The sequence below is a fragment of the Gastrolobium bilobum genome, unplaced genomic scaffold (genome assembly GCF_033153095.1).
Source record: "Gastrolobium bilobum isolate Gb01-03AN ecotype WA unplaced genomic scaffold, APGP_CSIRO_Gbil_v1 utg8959, whole genome shotgun sequence".
Classification (NCBI taxonomy): Eukaryota; Viridiplantae; Streptophyta; class Magnoliopsida; order Fabales; family Fabaceae; genus Gastrolobium; species Gastrolobium bilobum.
Genome location: NW_026899316.1, coordinates 614,264 through 639,406, shown reverse-complemented (window position 1 = coordinate 639,406; position 25,143 = coordinate 614,264). Strand labels below are relative to the sequence as shown.

The 25,143-nt window shown below is 36.8% G+C and overlaps 1 protein-coding gene across 3 annotated transcripts; it reads left to right on the top strand.

The window, feature by feature from the left end:
• Positions 1 to 3,515: 3,515 nt before the first annotated feature.
• Positions 3,516 to 20,267, top strand: LOC133289493 (pleiotropic drug resistance protein 1-like). 3 transcript variants are annotated; one of them, XM_061487454.1, is made up of 25 exons: positions 3,516 to 3,823; positions 3,922 to 4,042; positions 4,159 to 4,247; positions 4,358 to 4,442; positions 4,555 to 4,714; positions 4,810 to 4,886; positions 10,451 to 10,504; positions 10,600 to 10,690; positions 10,788 to 11,089; positions 11,200 to 11,481; positions 11,577 to 11,893; positions 12,014 to 12,174; positions 12,271 to 12,374; positions 12,463 to 12,619; positions 12,699 to 12,784; positions 15,181 to 15,196; positions 16,215 to 16,321; positions 16,415 to 16,747; positions 17,143 to 17,433; positions 17,523 to 17,606; positions 17,706 to 17,839; positions 17,998 to 18,225; positions 18,327 to 18,498; positions 19,610 to 19,864; positions 20,001 to 20,267. In XM_061487454.1, exons 1-25 carry the CDS (start codon positions 3,516 to 3,518, stop codon positions 20,265 to 20,267), a joined length of 4,281 nt encoding a protein of 1,426 aa, XP_061343438.1. The 3 variants fall into 3 exon arrangements, with proteins under 3 accessions (XP_061343438.1, XP_061343437.1, XP_061343439.1); XM_061487453.1 differs by lacking the exon at positions 15,181 to 15,196 and having other exon boundaries at positions 12,699 to 12,747; positions 16,156 to 16,321; XM_061487455.1 differs by lacking the exon at positions 15,181 to 15,196 and having other exon boundaries at positions 12,699 to 12,778; positions 16,241 to 16,321.
• Positions 20,268 to 25,143: the final 4,876 nt, after the last annotated feature.

Sequence of the window (25,143 nt, the reverse complement as noted above, 5' to 3'; positions counted from 1 at the left end):
GGCAATCTAATAGTCATCAAGAATCAAAACCTAATAAAATTAATAGTTATGACATTAATTTTGATTCACAAAATTGAGAATAATTCATTTAATTACATATCATCGTTACTCTTTATTTGCATTCAGTTAAAAGAATATTACTGAATAGATGAAAATAAAATATATTATATACAAAACAACAAACATCAAATAATAAAAAAATATTTTTACATTACGTGCAATGTACACCTGTTCAAATATTTGAAAGACTTCTAGCAAATCAATATTTACAAAACACCCAAATGCTTTGCTTGCATGTTTTGGAATGTGTGGACATGCATAGTTATATATATATTTATGGGTTACACATAATGACTTTGTAAATGTTATTCCACATGTTATTAACAAGCATTGGTTACCATTTTTAAACGAGAACAACTTTTCAAAACAACTTCATATGATATTATTCATGAATTGTCAGCATTCAACAATAATACTAGCCTAGCTTTAGTATTACCAAATACTCAAGGAACATAATGAAATGAATTAAAATAATTGACGCATCATCTCAACATTTTTTTTTTTTTGAATTCTTTCATTTTATTATCTACATTCAGCAAGACTATTTAGTTGATGATAACCGTAAAAGGCATTAAAAGATTATTCATTTTTTTTTTTGTAAATAAAGATTATTCATTTAATTCCCTTTTAACTTTGCAATATATGAAATGGGGCAGGATATACTTATCACCAAAAATGTTTACCACATTTACAACTAACTTAATCATCGTTGATTTTCGTCAATCTAACGGTTATAAATTATTGGGTTTATTGAGAATTAATTATTAATTAATAAGTGCGACCCAATAATTCCCAAAAAATTATAATTGTTGGATTGTCGGAAATCAACGGTGATTAGGTTAGTGACAAGGGTGATAAACTTTTGTGGTGGTAAATATATCCTTCTCACGAAACAAAAAAGAAAAACAAAATCCTTCTCCATATAAAATATGGTGATTAGGTTGATTGTAAATATGATAAACCTAAGCTGCAATACAATCGAATGAACAGATTCATGTTTTTCTACGAGAGGGAAATAGTGTTTGTGTGTCTACCTTATTACTCAATTATGTATCATACAAAAGTAATCACCTTTTAGAGAGTAATGCATGGAAACAAAATCTAGTAAAAATAATAAGAGTGTGATATTTGATAAACATAAAAGTACTAATAAATATGAACATGTATGGTCTATCAGATTATTGCAACAATGGCTACAAATGTTGCACTCCATTTGTGTGGGTTAGAAATTGAGTGAGTCATGGATTGAGAGAGAAAACATTACCAAGAGTTGGTTATTAAGTAAGAGAGAGAAATAGACAGAGATACCTCCAAATATGAAAATAACTCAGCACTTCATCACCAAGTGATGGAAAAAAAACCTCGATATGAATTTGCGTGAGTAATTAGCGGGAAGGAAACGAAAACCCGGGCATGACTTAGGTGAAACAAAAGGGAATAAGGCAAACCCACACAAAAATTCAAAAATAAAACTTATCTGCGGCGTTCTCACTGGACCAAAATGGGGAGGGCGTTGACGGAGGTTTTGGTGATTTCGATGGCCCGATCTTGCCGCCTTGGGCAGATATGGTGTGGGAGGAGGGGTTGGCTCTGAGGGGGTGGCGAAGAGACAGAATGCTATTCGATTGGAGGAAAGCTAAACAAAGGGGTTTTAGAAATCCGAGAGAAATATTACTAAGAATGTGGCCTTGTATTCACGTAAATACTATGGTGCAGAATATGGATGTCAAGGGAGAGTGATTTGGAAAAAAAAAAAAAAAACTTTAACTAGCAACAATAGCCGAAAAGCATTGATATTGGGACATTTATTCGGGTATCACCCTCCCTACTCGAATAAATAATTCAAGTAAATTTCCAGATTTAAGAACTATGCCCGGGTATCACCCTCCCTAACTGGGTATGGTTGAATTTTAAAAAAAAAAAATACCCGAGTAGGAAGGATGATACTCGGATAGGCTTGATGGTCAACGGTCAAACATGGATAGATTGATGTTATATTTTTTTGTAGGGTTAATTTTTTGAAATAGTTTCTGATCAAGGTCAATTTGATAATTAATTATTAATAAAGGACTACAATGATAAAAAAGCCGAAAATAAAAACATAGAAAGAATAGAGAGAAAATTAGGACAAGGAGAAAGAGAGATAACTTTCTATTGTGTATCTTTGTATATTATACATGTCTTTATAAGCTTTCAATACGTTTTAAATCACAATGGAAAAATGTTGAGATATATAAAATTATTAATGTAGTCTCACCCAATAGCTTAAGCTCTTGGGTTGAATTGGTTCTTTACATGGTATCAAAAAAAAGATGTATCGGATTCGATCCTCACCGCCTCCCACTTTCTTCTTTCTTCGCACAGTGGGTCTATGCATCGTCCACCCTTCAAGCCCAATGAACTCTCGTGAGAGGGGGCGTATTAAGATATATAAAACGTAGCCTCACCCAATAACTTAAGCTTTTAGGTTGAATTGGTTCTTTACAAAAATAAAAAATTAATAACTCTAAAAAGTTAAATAATGTCTTTTGGGTTATGGATATGGACAACGTAATTATATTATTTATAACACCTTCCTCTTATTTATTTATTTTATATTTATCGAACTCCATTAACCATCTGAACCGGTGTTTATAGATAGTGTTTTTAGGTGCAATGTTTGAACCCAGTACATCTTTCATAAGATGGGTTTTGTTCCCTACCAATTCTTCTCTACCTTGTTTAAATGTTGACGCAACACAGTTATTTCGGATACCCTAAACGGCTTGGAACAAAACAAAATTCAGAGACAAAACATAGTACATTGTCGTAATCGCGTCATATACCATGTTTTTTCGGCATATTTTGTCTTTGTTTTCATTATGTTATTTGAAATAGCACATTGTCATAGTATTCTGTTTCGCCGTTCAACCAGCTCTTTTGACCATGCCTCCATGTGTTTGATCTTTTGACAGAGACAAAATATATATATATCACGAGATCAATTCTACCCTAATTCATACCACTAGGGGTGTCACATTATGTTTATCCAAAAGCTGATATTATATTCAACTGAACTATGTTCAGTTTGCATGCTATATTGGTAGTTACAAACTTTTTCAACGTATCCCCTTGTTTTTGGAATATCAAATTGGTAGTTACCCCAATTCGTACGCATTTATGTTCCACACTTAAAATCCCCGCCAATTCTGTCACAGTTGAAAATGAAAGTCCAAGTCCTCTACGTACCTTGCTACCTGCCTACCTCTATATATATATATGCCAACATCTTCTATTATTTCACGTTCAAGCAAAGGGAAAAGAACTGGGTCCTTTCCACCACAGAAAACAAAGAGTAAGTTAATTGGCAACTGATTTTCAATACTTTATTTTTTCTTCTTCAACATTTTAGTTACTGGGTTCAATTGAGTTTTAGCTGGGGTTTCATAAAGATTAAAACTTATTTTTTAGGTGGCATGGAGGGTGCGGGTAGTTTCAGGACTGATAGGTCATCAGTTTGGAGGAACAGTGATGCTGAGATCTTCTCTAACTCTTTCGACAAAGAGGATGATGAAGAAGCTCTCAAATGGGCTGCCATTCAGAAACTTCCTACTGTTAAAGGTTTGAGGAAAGGTTTGCTGACTTCATCTGAAGGGAAAACCACAGAGATCGATATACAGAAACTTGGGTTGCAAGAAAGAAGAGCTCTGCTTGAAAGACTCGTGAGAACTGCCGAAGAGGACAACAAGAAGTTTCTGCTGAAGCTCAGGGATCGAACTGATAGGTGAGAATTCCACTCGCATTTCTTCTTCTTCATTTTAATTAAGTTGCCTTGGAATGTACTGATAGCTTCTCCTCTTCTTCTTCCTTGGATGATATCAGAGTTGGAATTGATCTTCCTACAATAGAAGTTCGATTTGAGCATTTGAACATCGAAGCAGAAGCTCATGTAGGAAGCAGATCTTTGCCTACCCTCACTAACTTCATGGTTAATATAGTGGATGTAAGTGGTACCAACTTTCGTAAATGGAAGAACTTGCTATATGATCTTATTGAAGGAGATTCAGACTTACCAATTTGGTTTCATTATTTTCTTTTTTCTTTTTTACAATTTTAAAGGGCCTGTTGAACTCTTTGCATATACTTCCAAGTAGAAGACAACGTATAAATATTCTCCAGGATTTTAGTGGAATAATAAAGCCTGGCAGGTACCAATGCAAATATTGTTAAATTTTTTGATATTTCTTTGGAAGACAAGACCATAATTAGCTAGGACCTTCGGAACCAATGTAACATGTTTCTATTCGCTCCTCTACAGAATGACACTGCTTTTGGGCCCTCCAAGTTCTGGAAAAACCACACTCTTGTTAGCTTTGGCCGGAAAACTTGATTCAAAATTAAAGGTTAAGAGGACATTCAAGAGAAGATATTTATTTATTATAACGATGTTTCCATGTTTTAGCTCTATTTTTGAATCTTGAATCTCTAGCTAATATAGTGTGGCTTCTTGATCAGCTCTCAGGAAAGGTAACTTATAATGGTCATGGGATGAATGAGTTTGTACCCCAAAGAACTGCTGCTTATGTCAATCAAAATGATCTTCATATTGGAGAAATGACGGTCAGAGAAACCTTGGCCTTTTCAGCAAGAGTCCAAGGAGTTGGGACTTGTTATGGTTAGTCTACGGGAATGTTTTTTGCTTATATCCTGGCTGAAATTTTAGATGAAAATTACGTTTTGACGATGTGTAATACTTATGTCATTGTGCAGACTTGGTAGAAGAATTGTCCAGAAGAGAAAAAGTGGAAAATATCAAGCCTGATCCAGATATTGATGTCTACATGAAGGTAACATACAGGTCATTGTGTAACACCTCGTGTGCACCCGGTCTATTAACGTAATTATGGTATTAAGCACAGCTAGAATTAAAGTAATCTCTTTTAAACTTTAAAATTGTGGAATAATCGATAATTACCAGTGTTGATAAACCCAAACTGGACCTGCCCGGACGAGTCGACCCGGGAACTGGTAAATCAGTTATAACCGGTCCGGGTGAAGCAGTGGATCGGCCAAGCATTGGAACCGGAGCTAACCAATGCAACCCGGCCGGTTTTGGTGAAAACCGGTGACGCGGTCGGTTTAAACGGTGACTGACCCGGTTCATAAAAAAAAAATTCCAAAAAAAAAATTAAAATCATAAAGGATATCATTTTTTTAAAATTCACAAATAGTTTGTTTTCTTTTGAAATATTTGAGTGATTTATCTTATTGACTTACATGGGTTATGTACCTACAACACTAATATTATCTTAGTTATGCACTATGCAAGGATTTTTGATTTAATTTATAGGTAGAGATGTCACCTACTGAACATGACGCACCAGTATCACAAGCATTATATGTTTGTTTAATCCTTTGGTGGATAATAATATGTGATTTATTATTTTTCATATTAAAATATTTAAAATTGGTATTATTTTTTTACAGGTATTTGAGTATGTCTATAATTCTTTTAATATAAATTATAAATTTGCAAATATTTACTGGGTCATGTGGTTGAACCAAAGACCCAGTACCTCGACTGGGCCAATGACCGGGCTGTGTTTAATGACATTGGTAATTACAGCAAAACTGTTAATAAACTTTTTTTTTTTCGAATAAATTCATTTCATATTCATTAACATCTAATTCCTTCATTACTAAGGTTACTTTGGTTAAAAGTATCTTACATGAGTCTACAACCCCATAACAAGTGGCCTGCATAAACCTAGATGGGTAAAAGATAAATTTAAGAGACTGGCTCAGCGTGCTATAGCGCCCAGGAGCGCACTTTATCGCGCTGAAGCACAAGTTCTTCCCCAACAGGTATTTTACACTTAATTAGTGCGTTGTATCGCGCAGAATAGATATTTTCTTCGCATTTAGCTCGCTATAGCGTCGTCAAATGGGTGCTTATTGCCTCAAAGTGCATTTTAGTGCCCTTAAGCGCGCTGTAGCGTGTTCGAGTAAGTCTTTTTTTGATTTATGAGTAATTGTCCTTACCGCTTTTAAGCACTCTCTAGTGTGCTGTAGCGCACTAAGTTCAAACTTGAAGGGTACCACTTGATGTCTTAGATCTCTTTCAAGGACATAAACGCCCTTCATTCACCTAATAGACCATACCATCAATTTCTCCACATAATCAAACATCAATACATTCATTCCATCCATGAGTCAACTATCTCTGGTATCAAGCCATCAAATTCATTACAATATTATCCTTAACATAAACATAATCAAAAAGTCAAGACTTTACTATACTTGGCTTAACCTTCTCATATATGCACTTGAGACCACATATACAACTCATCACATATGACATACAGTTATCAATTTCCATAGAATGGTCTTAGCATGCTACTAACATCAAAACAAGCTAAGCCAAAAAGAGAAACCCTTATGCATTACACGGGTTTCTTTCCTTGAGAAGTCTCGTCTCCATAATCCCCAAACGGGGTGAGATAACAATCTAAGTAAACTCGCGGTTCTTGGAAGATTACTCCACCCTTGAGTTCACTTCCGTGCAAGAAAGATCAGAGCATATGGCATAGTCTAATCATATAAACCAACAACAATAGTGAATTAATTACACTCGTGCACCTAGTGCACTAGGACCACTCTAATGAGCCGTACCTCAAAGCTAGTGTCCGTATGAAACTTTCAAGAGCCATACCTCTTAGGATAAATCCCCAAAGGAAGTTCATATCTATTCTATTGATCAATGAACCTATTCCAATTAATTCACGATATAATGGCTATCACATTAAAGCACATCATATCAACAACCAATTTTATACCAAGTCTACATAGATGCAACTATATCATAGCTCTAACAACCAACTACTCAATCAAGTAATTAACCAACACTCCCAAGAAATGTGGTGGAATACCAAGAGGGGTTAATACCAAGAATTTACCCCCAATCTCCAAGGTTCAAGAACCAAGCCCTGACTCAATGAGGGCTCCAATAGTGATTCCAACACAAAATAGCTACTAGGTTCAACACTCCTACATAAAACATACACACAACACCCATCAATTTCATCATAAACACCCTCAATCGAAAACCCCTCAATGTTACAAATCCTAAACCATGAAAATTGCTCACGGAGAATCCACGGAGAAAGTTGCACACTCTCAAGCAGCATGATACGGTAGCTGAATATAGGCGTAGCTTTGAGAGAGTGGTTGGTGTTTCGGGAAATGTGGCAAAGGAAACTCTTAGGGGTGTTTGGCTGAATAGGCTTAAAGAAAGTATTAGGGAAGGGCTCTTAATGAGCTCAATCCTTAGTTTACCAGAAATGATCAAATTGGCTCAAAAATTTAAGAGACTTAATGATGCTTGGGCTGCTGAAAGGTTTGGGAATATCAGTGGAAAAAGTTACGGGCCCAATTGTTCAAGTTCTCACTATCGGCCAATAACTCCTAAGTTAGTAAATTGTGGGGCAATTCTACTATCCACCAAGCCAACACCAAAACCCTAACACAAAAGGGGCTGTGACTGGGGCCCAATCAGTGACGGCAAGTAACTCCGTCACCTGCTGCAGTGGAGCAGCTCAGCGCTTTACGCAAGAGGAAATGCATGAGAGGATGTGTCACAGCGCTTGTTTCAAGTGTGATGCGAGTTGGAACCCAGGACAACGTTGCATTGAACGACAATTCCATCTTCTATTGGTCGAAGAGGAACCACCTAGAGAGGCAATGGCGCACGAAGGCATGCAGGTGCTGTTGTGGTACAGGATGAGGGTCCAACCCTCTAGCTTTCAGTCCATAGACTCCTTGGTTTATCATCGAGCCAGACCCTCAAGTTATGGGGAAATATACATGAGGAAAAGGTTGTCGTTCTAATCGATTTTGGCACCTCCCACAGTTTTATCAGTTATCAGGTTGCCCGATGCTTATTGATGGATGTGGAATATACTGCTCCGTTCCAAGTTAAGGTAGTTGACCGACATCGATTGAGCTATAAGGGGGTCTGCAAAGGTGTAGCTATTGAATTGCAAGGATATCTCTTTCATCAAGATTTATTCCTTTTTGAGTGTGGTGGAGCAGAAGTGGTTTTAAGGCTTGATTGGTTGAGCAGAGTTGGAGAAATTCAAGCGAATTTTCTCGAGCTAACTATAAAATTCCGGTTCGAAGGCAGAGATATGTTAATTCGGGGAGAACCAAATATGTCCAGAACCTTGGCTACCTTTAAATTAGTGGGAGAGGCTTGGTCAAGGTGGCGCGCGATCCACCACCATTGGAGCAGTGGATTTGGTTTTCAAGAGTTTTCAATTATGAACTTAACAGGTTTACGAATGAAGCAATGGTACTGATTCACAAGATACGGATTAATTTTGCAATTTTTGTTTTTGCCTTAGCTGTTTGCTCATAATTGCAATCACTTGATTTTGGGGATGTTAGCTCTAAAAAATCTCCTTCATACAAGGAGGCAACAATGGCCCTCCTACGATGATCCCCTAGGAGCAATGGGATTCTGGTGGAAGTTATCATGCTTCAAGTATATGTGGTTCTTCACAATTCAAGCAATGGGATCCCGGAAGAAGGCTCTTAGGGCTAAACCTCACCTTGAGGCAAGGTGAGCGTTTTGAGGGGGAGTATTGATAGGAATATATATACATATATACTCATGTAGGTGTATGTAAGGTGGGAAGTAGGGGATTATGTCTATGGTGGCATAATCAACATTAGAATATTCTATAAGGTTAGGCTAAGTATAAAAGGGGGAATGTCTAGTGTGAAAAGGCATATTGGGAATTAACTTGGAATTGGGAGGGTTACAAAGTCCTCGAATTGCTCTAAAGACTGTTTGGGTTATTTCTTTACTTTCTCAGATTTTATCTTCAATCTATAACTTTACTTGTTTTAGAATTGGTATTTGTAATTTGGTAGCAAAGTTATATTGAATCTGCTAAATCTATATCAGAGTCTGTTTCTTGTTTCTTCATTACATTTATGGTATTAGTTGGTTCATATCAAAAGAGGAGAAGAGTTTTCTTCTTCCTTGGAAGATAGAGAAGCCGTGGAAATGAAATGGTGAGGGAGAGGGACGATGGGTTTTGTGGGAAAGAGGAAAGAGAGTGAGTGATTTTTGACTTTGTAAAGAATCTTGGGATACAATACCCTAAAAGCTAGCTCAAAGGGTGGGAGTGCCCAAGGCCTTATAAACTCCACATTAGTTGCACATACAACCAATGTGGGACTATATATCTCAACACGTCCCCTCACACAAGAGCCCATTGGGCTTGAAGAGTGGACAATGCAACAGGCCCAACCTACCTGTGCTAAGAAACGCCACAAGAGAAAGTGGGGGGCGGCGAGGCTCTGATACCATGTAAAGAACCTTGGGATACACCACCCCAAAAGCTAGCTCAAAGGGTGGGAGTGCCCAAGACCTTATAAACTTCACATTCGTTGAATATACAACCAATGTGGGACTATATATCTCAACACGCCCCCTCACACGAGAGCCCACTGGGCTTGAAGGGTGGACAACATACAAGCCCACCTACATGTAGAAATTCCACTACAAAGAAAGTGGGAGGCGGTGAGATTTTGAACGCACTGATACCATGTAAAGAACCTTGGGATACAACACTCCAAAAGCTAGCTCAAAAGGTGGGAGTGCCCAAGGCCTTATAAACTCCACATTAGTTGCACATACAACCAATGTGGGACTATATATCTCAACAGGCTTTTTACTAGGATAAAAAAATCTCATGGGTAAAAGACCTTTTTTACCCTTCTTACCTCTACACCTTTTACACCCATTCACTTGGATCACTTACGACTTTTGGCTAATTAAGTTTAGACAAGCTGTGTCACACTTAATTTATTTTGAATCTCACTCATTTTGCATAATGCACTTTTACCTCAACACTTTTATTATTTGCACTTTTACCCCAAGTAATGACGTAGTTCTAAATTAGACTTTTCATCTAATTAACTCTTGAATTCCACATTAATCCCTAATTAATGTAATTTAATTATTCGGGTTATTATACATTGTTTGTCAGAAGCATGTTATTTCCCTTTTTATTTGCACCATTTACCCTTTATTTTATATTCTTGAATAGCCGGTAGCCATTCAGATCGTGAGAGAAAAATATGACAGCTTAATAATTGTGATATCATACCTGTTTAATTTCCGAGATTCTATTCTTCTACTTCTTGCTACTGATTTCAAAATAACTCACCCAGAAGAAATTTGATATGAAGAAATAGTAGGTGATAAATTAGTTGTAACAGCAAACAAAGCAATGACTTTTAATATATGTTACACCAGAAGTTAGTTATCTTGAAATTGAGTGTATTGTCTATTTCTTTTCCATACATATAGAAATGACTCATAATTAAGTGATATGTTCAGGCTATAGCTATTGAAGGCCAGGAGGAAAATTTGATAACAGATTATGTCATAAGGGTAAAATTTATACTTTCAGAACCATCTCTGATCATCATGAACACATTATAATATTTCGTTGTAAAGTCTCTCGTTTCTTTTCTATACATATGCAGATTTTGGGACTGGAGGTGTGTGCTGATACTGTTATAGGAAATGCATTGTTAAGAGGTATCTCTGGCGGACAAAGGAAACGTGTTACAACAGGTAAAACAAACCTGATTTTAATCCTGAAGTGTACCATGTTTAATCACCTCATAAATTGATATGAGAATCTTTAATAATTAGAAATCTATACATACAGGGGAGATGATGGTTGGTCCAGCTAAAGCTCTTTTCATGGATGAAATATCTACTGGTTTAGATAGCTCAACAACTTTTCAAATTGTGAATTCACTCAAGCAATATGTCCACATTCTAAAAGGAACCATCGTCATCTCGCTCCTACAGCCAGCACCAGAGACTTACAATCTTTTTGATGACATTATTCTTCTCTCTGATAGTCACATTGTGTACCAAGGTCCTCGCGAACATGTGCTTGAATTCTTTGAATTAATGGGTTTTAAATGTTCTGAGAGGAAAGGAGTGGCAGACTTTTTGCAAGAAGTAAGTCTCATTGTTTCTTTTCTCAATGATATAATTTGTCTACAATGGTAAAAGACGGTTTTATATGTAATAATAACTTAATTTTGACCAAGAAAACTATTATACTATAGGTAACATCAAGGAAAGATCAAGAGCAGTACTGGATACACATAGATCAACCTTATAAATTTGTCACTGCCAAAGAGTTTGCTGAGGCATTTCAGTCATTTCATGTTGGGAGAAGCCTTTGTGACCAACTTGCTACTGAATTTGACAAGTCTAAGAGCCATCCAGCTGCTTTGACAACCAAAAAATATGGAGTGGGAAAATGGGAACTGTTAAAAGCCTGCTTATCGAGAGAATATTTACTTATAAAGCGCAATTCATTTGTCTACATCTTCAGGCTTTGCCAAGTAGGTTTGGAAATTGTAAACTTTCATTTCATTTTCTTATCTTCTAATGTTATGTTTACATTATTTCATTATGATCGGCTTCCCCTTCCTTTTAGCTTGCTGTACTTGCAATTATTGTCATGGGCATTTTCCTCCGTACTGATATGCACAGAGATTCAATGACTGACGGTGGCATATATGTGGGTGCATTGTTCTATGCTGTTGTTGCGATTTTGTTCAATGGGTTGCCTGAGTTTTCCATGGTTGCTTCAAGGCTTCCTGTTTTTTACAAGCAAAGGGAACATCTCTTCTTCCCTCCATGGGCATATGCTCTTCCCGCATGGATCTTAAAAATCCCTATGACTTTAGTGGAGGTGGGTGTTTGGGTATTTCTCACCTACTATGTCATTGGTTTTGATCCAGATGTTGGAAGGTAAAAGAGCTATGTTTCTACACATACTCAGCAAACTTGTAAATTTATCTTTACTCATTTTTTAATTGAATCCTACTAAATATAAATAATGATATGTATTTATATGTCCACCTAATGCAGATTTTTTAAGCAATACCTTATTCTTGCACTAGTACACCAGATGGCTTCTTCATTATTTCGATTTATTGCAGCAGTTGGGAGGGAACTGACAGTGGCTCTAACATTTGGGTGGCTTGCATTGACTATCCTTGTTGCTATGAGTGGTTTTGTCCTATCAAAAGGTATCATGGATACATAAAACAAAACAGTCATAGTCTTTCTCCCATTGTGTTCTAGACTAATAGTGCTCCTTTGTTTTCTTTTCTTTATGCACTCAGACAATATAAAAAAATGGTGGCTATGGAGTTTTTGGATATCACCTTTAATGCATGGACAGAATGCCTTGGTAAATAATGAGTTCCTTGGTAAGAGTTGGAGACATGTAAGTTTTTAACTAATCTATATGTTCATTTTTATCCCTTCCTTGTCATATAAATAATCTGATGTCTAGACATATTTTCTTATGAAAGGTTCTACCTAACTCCTTGGAATCGCTTGGAATTGAAGTTTTGAAATCCCGCGGATTTTCAACTCAATCATACTGGTATTGGATAGGTGTTGGGGCTTTGATTGGATATACATTACTTTTCAACTTTGGCTACATTCTTGCTCTCACTTACTTGAATCGTGAGTGTCTTCACCTTAAATGTTTAATAAAACAGTGAACATAAGCTTATGTACTAATATCACAAAATTGATTATGCAGCACTCGGGAAGCATCGGGTTGTTATATCAGAGGAACCTCAAAGCAATGAGCAAAATGGTGGTAGTATAAAAGGAACTAATGTGTTTGTATTAAGGAATAGGTTATTCTATCTATCTTTTTTTTTGCTTACCTTTGCCTACCACTCTTCAATATCATTAAATCAGAATCTCAGTAGGAGAGAAAAATGATAAAGGTAGTTGAGATTCTAATCTAATGGTGTTGCAAAGTGGTAGGCAAAGGTAGTCAGAAAAAGAGTTAGGTAGAATAACTTATCCCTTGTTTAAATTATTAGAGTGTAGGTAGGGAAGAATAAAGAGTGAATAATATTCTCTCTTGTATAATGACGTGATACAAACATTAAAGCACTAATCCCTATTTATACTAATAGTAGACCCTTAAAATAAGGAAACAAATCATGAAATATAAGGAAATATGAAAACCAATCCTAATATGTCTGTTGAATATCAGGATCCTAGAGGATTGTGAGTAATATTGTGTCTAGACTACCGAACAGAGGTTCTATTATATAAACTAAAATGAAAGGAAATACAATGAGATATACTTGATGTGGGACTTCTAAACCATTATTCTTAACACTCCCCCTCAAGTTGGAGTATATAAATCATATACAACAAGTTTGAACAAGAAAGACTAAAAAACATAGAATCAAAACAAATCTCCTTCTGAATGAGGAACCAAAATCAACAGTGTGCTAAAATAGCATCGGGATGGACTTCAACAAAATGAAACGGTGTCAGGATGGACTTCGGCTAAAACATCTGTGCTGGAATGATCATCAGCAACCTGGATGGTCCAAAATGAACATCGGCAGAAGCAACTTTACGGGGATGATCGTCAGCAACATGGACGGTGCCAGAATGAACATTGGCAGAAGCAATTGTGCTGGAGTAAACATCAGCAACATGGACGATGCTGGAATGAACATCGACAAAGACAACTGAGCTGGAATGACTATCACCATCATGAACAGTGCTCCCCCTGAATGGGGAACTTCTTAACACTCCCTTTCAAAATGGAAGGTGAATAGCATGAACACTCCATCTTGGGAAGAAAGAAGATTAAAACAAAGCTCCACGGAACATAAGCCGAAGAAATCGGTAGCACAACAAGTTACCTAGAATGACCATCAGTCTGAAAGCTAGTAGCAATAAATGACCGCGACGGACGTTGGCAAAGACAACTGAAAAGATCCTTCTCAGACATTTCATCAAACAGTTGGCGAGCAACATTGGTTTCCCCCTTAATGAGAGACCAAAATAATGCTAAACATAAATAAAAACACTGAAAACACCATAGACATATGGAAACAAAATCAAAGTGGCCAAATACAAGCCTAATCAGAACAATATGCAAAACAATGACAAAGTGAAAAACAGAGATCAAATCAAGACAGATCAGACTTGAATAAAATCCACAAAAGTGAAAAATAAGATAGGAGGCAGCGGTATAAGAAGCCAAAGATGCAGCAGTAGAGCCAAAGCAAACTGAAGACATGGCGGTGCAGAAACCACATCCACGCGAATAGGGACTGACTGGTGGTCCGACGTCGATGCTAAACAGTGCAAACAAGTGAAAGACACAACTGGCAGCGCTGCGAACAGTGGCAGGGGTGGTGGCACCAGGAGCTCAAATCATCGACTTTGCTGCTTGTCGGAGAAGATCACTGACGCGATGATTGTCGCGAATGTGTTGCTAGTCGAACGTGCTTGACCAAGGACGATACAAGGATCCAAGGACAACAAAGATAGAGACAGGTCTGATGGTGGTGGCTTGCTCATGAACCAAAAGCAGAGATGATAGAAGCAACGGTGGCAATCTGCAACAGGGACGACAAGGAAGACGTGTGCAAGGACAGTAGGGAAGATCTGCAAATGGATGGAAAAATAAAAAGGAAATTATGGCAGCGGAAATCCCTCGTTAAGGGTGATATCCTTCTAATACCATATTAGAATTATGGAAAAGAGAAATAATGAAGGCGGACTAGGATTTCTCTAGTACGGCTCCCTTGTTAAATATCAGGATCCAAGAGGATTGTGAGTAATTTGTGTGTCTAAACTACACAATGGAGGTTCTATTATATAACTAAAATGAAAGGAAAAATAATGAAATATACTTGATGTGGGACTTCTAAATCACAAATTCGATCCTCACCACTATCCATTTAATTAATAATTAATTAAGTATTGTGGAGCTTGTTAAGCATAGGTAGGTGGGCCTGTGCATTATCCACCCTTCAAACCCAGTAGGCTCTCGTGTGAGGGAGCGTCTTAGAGATATATAAAACCATTAATGTAACCTCAGTCAACAACTTAAGCTTTTGAGTCGAATTGCTTCTTTACATGGTATCAGAGCCTCAGTGTCACGGGTTCGATTCTCACCACCCCCCAGTCAATTAATCATTAATTAAGTGTTGTGGAATTCCTTAGCAGGTAGATGGCATGTGCATTATCCATCTTTGAAGCCCAGTGAGTTCTCGTGTGAGAGGACGTGCTAGAGAAGTATAAAAACCATTAAGGTAACCTCACCCAACAACTTAAGTTTTTGTGTTGAATTGGTTCTTTACAATATCATCTAAGATTCTCTTAAGATATTATATGATATTTTTTATATATTCTAACACTTTCCCTCAAGCTACAACTGACTAAGCTTTAAGCTTGTCAAAAATTGACTTCTCTAAAAAGGAAAAATAACCAAACAATATAATATAGAAACAAGAAATTCAGGCCAAGGAAGAAGATACTTCACTGAATGATCGTCGGCAGAAAAGTCCTAGCAAGAAATTACACCAGGAAAAAACTACATCTTCTCCTCCAAGTTCATTAAGAACAACATTTGGAAAATTCAAACCACAAGAAAACTTAGATCCAAAAAATTGAAATTGAAATTTAGGCCGGTGTGCTTTAGGGAGATAATAACATTGCTAAAATAGAGTTTCAGATCTTAGAAAACTCCACAGTGGAATAGTGATGGGAGGTCACGGTGAATGATATTGCTGTGATGCCATGTAGTGAACAAACTCTCCTAAAAACTTAAGTTATTTGGTAATGACACATGAATAATTTTATATTATATCTCTAACACGATCCCTTTGAACTTGAAGCGTCGACAATGCACAAGCACACCTGCCTTGTGCTAAAATTCATCTTTTTATTAGAAAAATGTGGACAACAAAGATTGAACTTTTGAGCACTTGATCATAAAAACTCTTATATTTTGTCATAAACTCCCAACAGTTTAAACTGTTTGCTGAAAACATATGAATGATTTTATATTATATGACATATAACTTTGAAGTAAATAAAATATAGCCTTTCTAGAACTCAAATAGAGGTACTTCATCTCATAACTAAAAATGTAGTAATGCATAGCTGAATAATAGTTAACTTTAAATTCACGTAACACCATATGGGTAACACTGGAACCACTTCACAGTGAGAAATGGAAAAAACATAAGTGGAAGCACCTGTCCTCGCACTTTATCCACTATGCAAGAAGCAGTTGCGGCGGAGAAAAATCACAAGCAGAAAAGAGGAATACTTCTTCCTTTTGAACCATATTCCATCACCTTTGATGAAGTAACATATTCTGTCGACATGCCACAGGTAATGTAGAAACAACAAATTGAAAAAGGTTGTATTCAACTTTCAAAGCTTTAGAGAAATAAAGATAATGACATACTTGCACTAAACTTGCAGGAAATGAGGAACCGAGGTTTTCTTGAGAATAAGTTGGTTCTTTTGAAGGGTGTTAGTGGAGCTTTCAGGACAGGTGTTCTTACTGCTCTGATGGGTGTCACTGGTGCTGGCAAAACAACTCTGCTGGATGTACTTGCTGGTAGAAAAACTGGGGGATATATTGGGGGGAACATCACAATCTCTGGGCATCCAAAGAAGCAAGAAACATTTGCAAGGATTTCTGGGTACTGTGAGCAAAATGATATCCACTCTCCTCATGTTACTGTGTATGAATCCTTGCTCTATTCTGCGTGGCTCCGATTGTCCCCAGACATCAATACTGAAACCGGGAAGGTTGGTATCTGAATCCCGAGCCTTTTCTTGGCTTTCACGTCTACTGTTTTTAGTTTAACATAGGTTGTTAACTAGTTTGAACGCTTGAGATTGCCATGAAGTAGCCATTTTAGTTATACTTCATCCATGTCCAAGTGTGGCTTATCCGAATATTCTAGCACTTCCCTCCTCCGGATTGAGCTGCTGCCACAAATCCATATATATAAGTTTGCAAGTAAATTTTCTCAGTAGCTGAGTCCGTTCATGAGGGCCAAAATAGTGTTATTTACCATTCATGTTTGGAATTATTATGTCACAAAATAACACAGGAAACAAAAAGATGAGTGAGAGAGAAAAAAAAACGACTTTCATGTTTTATCAATGTTACTAAGTTTGAGACTAACTATTGGTTGCAGATGTTCATTGAGGAAGTCATGGAACTTGTGGAACTAAATCCACTGAGGCATGCATTAGTTGGATTGCCTAGTGTTAATGGTCTGTCAACAGAGCAACGCAAAAGGTTGACCATCGCAGTTGAACTTGTGGCAAATCCTTCTATAATATTCATGGATGAGCCAACTTCTGGGCTAGATGCAAGAGCCGCTGCTATTGTTATGAGAACAGTTAGGAACACGGTAGACACTGGAAGAACAGTTGTTTGTACTATCCATCAGCCTAGTATTGATATTTTTGAATCTTTTGATGAGGTGAATTGGACAGAATCAAGAAATGTAGCAATTTTAGTTTGTTCTCATCCATTACTGAGTTTCTAATCTTTCTTCACAATGAAATGCAGCTATTGCTTATGAAGCAAGGGGGACAAGAGATATATGTGGGGCCACTTGGACATCATGCTTCCCATTTAATTAGTTATTTTGAGGTAGAAAATAGAAATGCTACTATGAAAAAAAGGGAATACTGAATTCATGTTTTACCTTCGTGTAACAATTTCCCTGATGCGCACACTTTTATCGTGAAGGGAATCCAAGGTGTTAGTAAGATTAAAGATGGCTATAACCCGGCAACATGGATGCTGGAAATCACAAGTTCAGCTAAAGAAATGGAACTGGGGATTGATTTTGCTGAAGTTTACAAAAATTCAGAGTTATACAGGTATTTTCAACTGTCTGAAGTCTAATCAAACTACAGTACTTGAAAATAATCTGGCTGAAAGCACTTACTGGTGAAAAGTACAAGAATGTTGTTGTATGTTGTTCTTCGCGGTATAGAATGTTTGTTGATATAAACTGGTCTTTGGCATTTTGTTTCAGGAGGAACAAAGCACTTATTAATGTAGCGAGTACTCCAGCTCCTGGTTCGAAAGACCTTTATTTTCCTTCACAGTATTCAAGATCCTTTTTGACCCAATGCATGGCTTGCTTGTGGAAACAACATTGGTCTTACTGGCGCAATCCTCTATACACTGCCATAAGATTTCTTTACTCAACTGCTGTAGCTGTTTTGCTCGGTAGCATGTTTTGGAACCTTGGCACCAAAATGTAAGATCAAACTGGAAACTTGAAAATGTTATGTCTTCAAACTCATGTTTTTTGTAACTTTTGTTTGATCTAACATGAGTTTTTTACATCAATTACTGCAGTGAAACGCAACAAGATCTTTTTAATGCTATGGGCTCGATGTATTGTGCTGTTCTCCTTGTTGGCGTAATGAATGCTAATATAGTGCAGCCAGTAGTTGCTGTTGAGAGAATAGTCTTTTATAGGGAAAGAGCGGCTGGAATGTATTCAGCTTTGCCATATGCTTTTGCTCAGGCAAGCAATTCCCTATTTTAAAAACTTGTCTTTTATATGAGTGTTGCAATATCCTCCCAACTCATCTTCTTAATACTTAATGCTTGTGTAGCCCTGCTTCTTCTTTTTTTTATTTGCTTAAAAACTAATTTAAAGCTAGAGCTAAAAATAAAGGTAAAGCTCTTTTGATGATTACATGAAAACTCTTTGGTAAAATAAATCATGTGTCCAAATATAAATGGAGATAGATTACCTGGGAAACATTCAACAATCTGGCAGCATATATAACTTAGGCGTAGATAGATTAGCGCAGAAGATGCAGAAACTGGACTCATCAAATTTGCGCCCAGCTACTGAAAAAATTGGCATACATAAACTAAGCATTTTGCATCCTGACTTCAAAGCATTAAGAAGCTCTGGTTACTGAAAAATATCTTCTATGATAGAGCTCTCTGAGTGATTCATTATGATTTGTTCAGTCCCTAGAGGCATAGTCTGTGTAAAGAACCTTGGGATACACCATCTCAAAAGCTAGCTCAAAGGGTGGGAGTGCCCAAGACTTTATAAACTCCACATTAGTTGCACATACAACCAATGTGAGACTATATATCTCAACACGCCTCCTTACACGAGAGCCCTTTGGGCTTGAAGCTTGGACAATGCAACAGGCCCAGCCTACCTGTGCTAAGAAACTCCACAAGAGAAAGTGGGGGACGGCGAGACTCTGATACCATGTAAAGAACCTTGGGATACACCACCCCAAAAGCTAGCTCAAAGGGTGGGAGTGCCCAAGACCTTATAAACTCCACATTAGTTGCACATACAACCAATGTGGGACTATATATCTCAACAGTCTGCACGGTATCAAACCCATTAAAAAGTGTCAAATTGTTGCATGGGGAAACCTTCATGATAAAAAGAGACACCTAAACCCTCGTACCTGAATAAATTATTAAATGAAAAAGCAAACACATTTAATGACTTGGGAGTGTAAAAACATTTAATGTTTTCTTGATTTAGTAATAAGAAGGTTGATTAGAAGGATTTAGAATTTATCCCTTTAATTCACTTCATCATGCGTAAATAATTTACCTCCGCCTTATTTCTTTCTAAACTTCATATTCTCTTGCAGGTTCTAATTGAGCTCCCATATGTTCTTGTACAAGCTGTGGTCTATGGTTTTATAATTTATGCAATGATTGGTTTTGAGTATACTGTCCCTAAATTTTTGTGGTACCTATTCTTCGTGTATTTCACCTTCCTGTACTTCACCTACTATGGCATGATGTCAGTGGCAATGGCCCCAAACCAGCACATTTCCTATATAATTTCCTCTGCAATCTATGCAGTATGGAATATCTTCTCAGGATTCATAATCCCACGACCAGTAAGTTTTGGATTCCTTTTATATTTTGTGCACTATGTTATGTATACGTACTGTATAAACATAGAAGTGATAGCTAATTGATTTTATTTTTATTTTTTAATTTAATTTATTTTTCCATTTTGGGATTGGGTAACAGAGGATCCCAGTACGGTGGAGGTGGTACAGTTGGGGAAATCCAGTGGCTTGGAGTTTGTATGGATTGGTGGCTTCACAGTATGGAGACATAAAGCATAGCATTGAAACCGATGAAGGAAGTGAAACAGTGGAAGACTTTGTGAGAAACTACTTTGGTTTCAAGCATGATTTTCTGGGAGTGGTTGCAGCAGTGATTGTTGCATTCTCAGTAGTCTTTATATTGGTCTTTGCCATATCAGTAAAGAAGTTTAATTTCCAACGGCGTTAGATTCTAATATTTTGTATTGGAAGTTAAAGAACTGTGTTTCAATTTTACAACAGGATTTTATGGGAGTTGCACTCCCTCGTAGAAGTAGATAGTTTTGTTTCTTCTCTAGTTGTCTCCAAAAAAAAAAAAAGTATTGGATGTTTGCTTAATATTTTGTAAGAAAAGATCCGCATAGCTTTCTTCATTGTTTCATGGTAAATCATTTTCTCATGTTGTGAGATATCAAAATTCGTGTTATCTTTTTATTAATTTTTATTTTTTAAACAAATAGTGAGACCTATCACTTATTATGTTTATAACATGAGAGATATTATCCCATGTGACATGAGAAAAGAAAAATCCTTGTTTCTTTTAACAATGAAATGTATCATATAGACTCGGTAAACCAAGAGGAGGCTAGGGTGGGTGCCCTCCCTCCTCTTTGGGGGCAAATGAATTACGGTGTACTTTGATTTAAATAAATTAGACAAGTAGAATATTTTGATGTCGGTGTAACTTGTTAGCTTAATATTGAAAGGTTTGGCTTGATCTATAAAGTTTACTAGGCCTATTATAATTTAAATGATAAAAAATTAATGATGGATTATTTAAAAAATTAAAAAAAATAAGAATATATAGGCAAAAACTCTTATGATTATTAATTAATTTCTTTAAAATATTTCTGAAGTTAGGAAAAATAAATTATATATACAAAATTTAAGTATTCAACCTAAAATATCATGGATTATTTCAAAGACACGCCATTATATAATATTAAAAATCCAACATAAATACTAATGATAAGAGCAAAACTTATAATTATAAGTAGGGGTGAGATATTATAATAATCAATTAGGATTACTATTTACTATCAATGTTACTACCAATTAATTTCACCGTTAGATCGATTATGTTAATCCAACGGTTATATTTATTTCCTTCTTTGTATGGTTATGATTTTCCATATCTAATGTGAAAGCATTAAATATGAAAAATCTTAATCACACAAAGGTGAAAATAAATATAAAGTATTAAATATAGGAATTATAACCATACAAGGATAGAAATAAATATAACCATTGGATTAACATAATTAATCTAACGGTGAAATTGATTGATAATAATATTGATAATAACCTTAATTAATTGTTACAATATCTTTTCTCATACATAATCTATCCCTTCACAAAATTTCTTGGATTTGTCACTAATTATAGTCAAATAACAAATCATCTATATGACATTTTATATCATTAATTCTTTTATTGTAATAGTAAGCATACATAAAATAGTAAAATACCTAACAAACAATAAATATGGGGAAAAAATGATGTCATATTAAATCACATCATTTGTATTCTTTTAATAACTTTATATTATATCTTATCAGTAAGCCGTAAACAAAAAATTATTTTTTTTATCTTTCCTGATCATATAAGCTGGTGTAAAAGAATATATATATATTATAACAAGGGACAGGATCTGGGCTTTTTGACCCTTTTGCCCCTAATTAAATAATTAATAACCAATTTGCCCCTCCCCCATAACTATCCACCATCCTGCCCCCATTTAGTCGATTAAGTTGCACTTTTAATCGACTAAATGGGCTAAACTCAGAAATCATGAAACGCGAATTTTAGTCGACTAAAAACTCACCTTAATCGACTACATTGTTTGCACTTTTAGTCGACTAAGCACATTATTTAGTCGACTAAATGTCGCAGATCAGGTTTTTTAAAAAACCCCCATTTCGCAAAGGGGGTTATTTTCAAACCCTAATCGACTAAATCGCTCCATTTCGTCCCCTCTCTCCAGCCAAGTCCGAATCTCAACCCTTGAAGGTGCGATTGAAGCTTCCTTGGTTCACACTTGCGAAATCGACATTTAGGTAACGTATTCTGACTTGCATTTGGTTTTAAGTTTAGTTTTTTTTTTTCTCCATGCATTTGATTTCTGTTTGCGGTTTTGTGGATTTAGGTTAGGGGTAGGGTGCTAAGTTTGTTGTGAGGGTGAGGGTTAGGGTTGATGTGGTGCCTTAGGCTTAGGGTTAGGGTTATGTTAGGGTTAGGGTTAGGGTTTATGTTGCTATTTTGTTTGGGTTGTAGTGTTAGGGCAAGGAATGGGTTTTTGTGATGTGCTAGGGTTAGGGTTAGGGTTAGGGTTAGGGTTTCTGTTTTAGGGTTAGGGTTAGGGTTTCTGTTTTCTGTTTTATTTTAGGATTAGGTTTTGTTTTTTATATTGAATTTTAAATTTTTTGATATTGTTATTGTTCATTGATTTTTGTTTCCACTTGCATTGTAGGTACAGTTGTTCCCATGGCTGGCCGTAGAAGATCGTCTAGCACTGGAAATGAGAGACGACAGAAGCTACGACAAGACCGTCCGTTGGTTCGACTAAATAACTGGTTTTGACACCCCATTCTGTTTTGCACGCATTTTTTTGGCACGGAACCGATCGAATATCAATGTACACGCATATAATGACTTGGGGAACACACTTTCAGGTACAAAATAGTATTGTACAGGATTCGTATGCGATTGGGTACGTATTCCCCCCAAACCGTTTGTTTACGCTCCCCGAAACTTGGTGATTTCATTTTTTGGTAATATTAGTATTAGTTATGAGTTTCAATCTATCAATATGGACCAATGTTAGATAATGGACTTAGAAATGAAATGTCAAATTACATAATGAGTTATACAGTAACACAAAGTAACATCAAAATTCATAACAGAATTACATGAACTCTTACAAAAGACCTTAAATACATGCACAACATTGGTTCAGCTAGGATTAATCCTCATAGGACATGTACGTTTATTGTGACCAATTTGCTTTCAGGTGCTACATCTAGTTTGACTGCTTGTGGGTTGGGACTCAACCCAATCCATTTCATTCTGTATCCTTGAAGACTTCGGTCTACCTTGTGCACGAACCAAAGATGCATTTGGGATAATAGTTGGACCATCTATTTCTGGGATCAACAACTCATTACCCATTGGAAACCAATGTGCAGCATAGACCTTCTCAATTTGTGTAATTGAGAACACAGGATCGACATAGTCATAGTGGTTCAATTTTTCAACCTTGCACACCGCTAGCACATGACTGCAAGGAAATCGTCTAGCTGTGAACCGTCCACATTGACATTTACGATTTAGCAAGTCAACCCTCATAATGTCGCCGGCATTATGCGTAGATTGATTGTAGGCATCCTCAACTTCAAACAACTGCAAGTCTCTATCAAAAACACGGACACGGAGACTGACAGTTAACTGATCATTCTTTTGTAAGAAGTCCTCAACCTTTTTTGCAATTCTCCAGCCTTTGTCCTTTACTTTTTGGATCTTTTTATGCCTCTTCACAAAATACTCTACAAGTCTACTTTGCGTCATCTTGACCAATGCCGTTACTGGCAAATTACGTGCACCCCGTAGGACCTTATTGATACACTCAGATAGGTTAGTCGTCATATGACCAAACCTTCGGCCCTCCTCATCATAAGACCTGCACCATTTCTCTTTGGGAATCTGATTTATCCATGAGGCTACTTGTGGGTTACTGTCGACAAATTCTTGAAATCTTAAATCAAAGTGAATCTTCGAACACATGTAACCTGCAAAAAATGAACCCAAATTGCAATGAGTTATACATAAACAACATTACATACAACATGTACACATTCATGTAAATAGGTTACCTAGTTTCATCAGCGTTTTCTTCAGTTCCACGTCCCTAAACTTAGTGTTGAAGTTGCTTCCAATGTGACGAAGACAAAACACGTGATACGCAAATGGAGGCTGCCAACCGGCATGATCCTTCACAGCCCTGATGATGCTGGGGTGACGATCGGATATTAGACATATACCATGCCTACGTGTGACATGGAAACGCATCTGGCTAAGAAACCACAACCAATCATCCAATCTCTCACCCGGTGGAACAATGGCAAACGCAATAGGCAGAATGAATCCATCACCATCCTGTGACGTAGCAATCAAGAGGGTACCTTTGTATTTCCCGTACAGGTGCGTGCCATCAATTTGGATTATGGGTTTACAATATTTGAAAGCCTCAATGCACTGGTGAAAAGTCCAAAATACCCTGCGAAAGACAGTCTTATCGGTGTAGACACGTCGTTCGTCACAACACTGATCTGTATCAATCTTGAACACAGAACCAGGATTTATCTGTCATGTAGGTCAGCCAACCAGGTAAGATGGCATATGATTTTTCCCAGTCCCCAAACAACTTCACAATGGCCTTCATTTTAGCCTTCCAAGCCTTCCTATAAGATATGTTGTATCCATACAAACTTTGTACCCTCTCCTGAATAAGAACTGGTTTCGTGGATGGATCTTCTTTTAACATACCTATACAAAATTCGAAGTCAACACAATCAATAAATATACCGAAAAATTAAACCATAAACAAAAATTTTGTAATACATACTTATAATGGCTGCACAGATTACATCAGAATCCAGCTGTCTATGGTCCCGAGTAAGGCCTTGGTTTAGGCAAGTGTGTTTTTTACCCCACTTACTAACAACCCAACTATTTCCATTCTTGGGCAACATAGCCCGCACGTACCAGGGACAACCATCATTATGGTGTCGACACTTCATCACAAATCTATGGTCATCACTTTTTGCCACCACAGCAGTACGATGAGACTTCATACAATATAATTTGACTGCATGTTGCATTTCAGATTTAGTTCGAAACTCCTGGTACAAATATAATGGATCCCCTAAATGCCAGCCACCGTGGATGTGATCGTCGCCATACAATATCTTTGTCTCATCATTAGGGTGAGCCCAATTAATGAACGAATAGTGTGGGCTGTCGTTCCAAAATGGCTCAATCTCAGAACCTACGTCCAAATTTAAACTTAT

Coding starts and splice junctions, on each gene's coding strand:
- LOC133289493 (XM_061487453.1), top strand. CDS start 3,516: ATGGAGGGTGCGGGTAGTTTCAGGACTGATAGGTCATCAGTTTGGAGG. Junction 4,043..4,158: donor TCATGGTTAATATAGTGGAT/GTAAGTGGTACC, acceptor ACAATTTTAAAG/GGCCTGTTGAACTCTTTGCA. Junction 12,620..12,698: donor TGCTCTCACTTACTTGAATC/GTGAGTGTCTTC, acceptor TTGATTATGCAG/CACTCGGGAAGCATCGGGTT.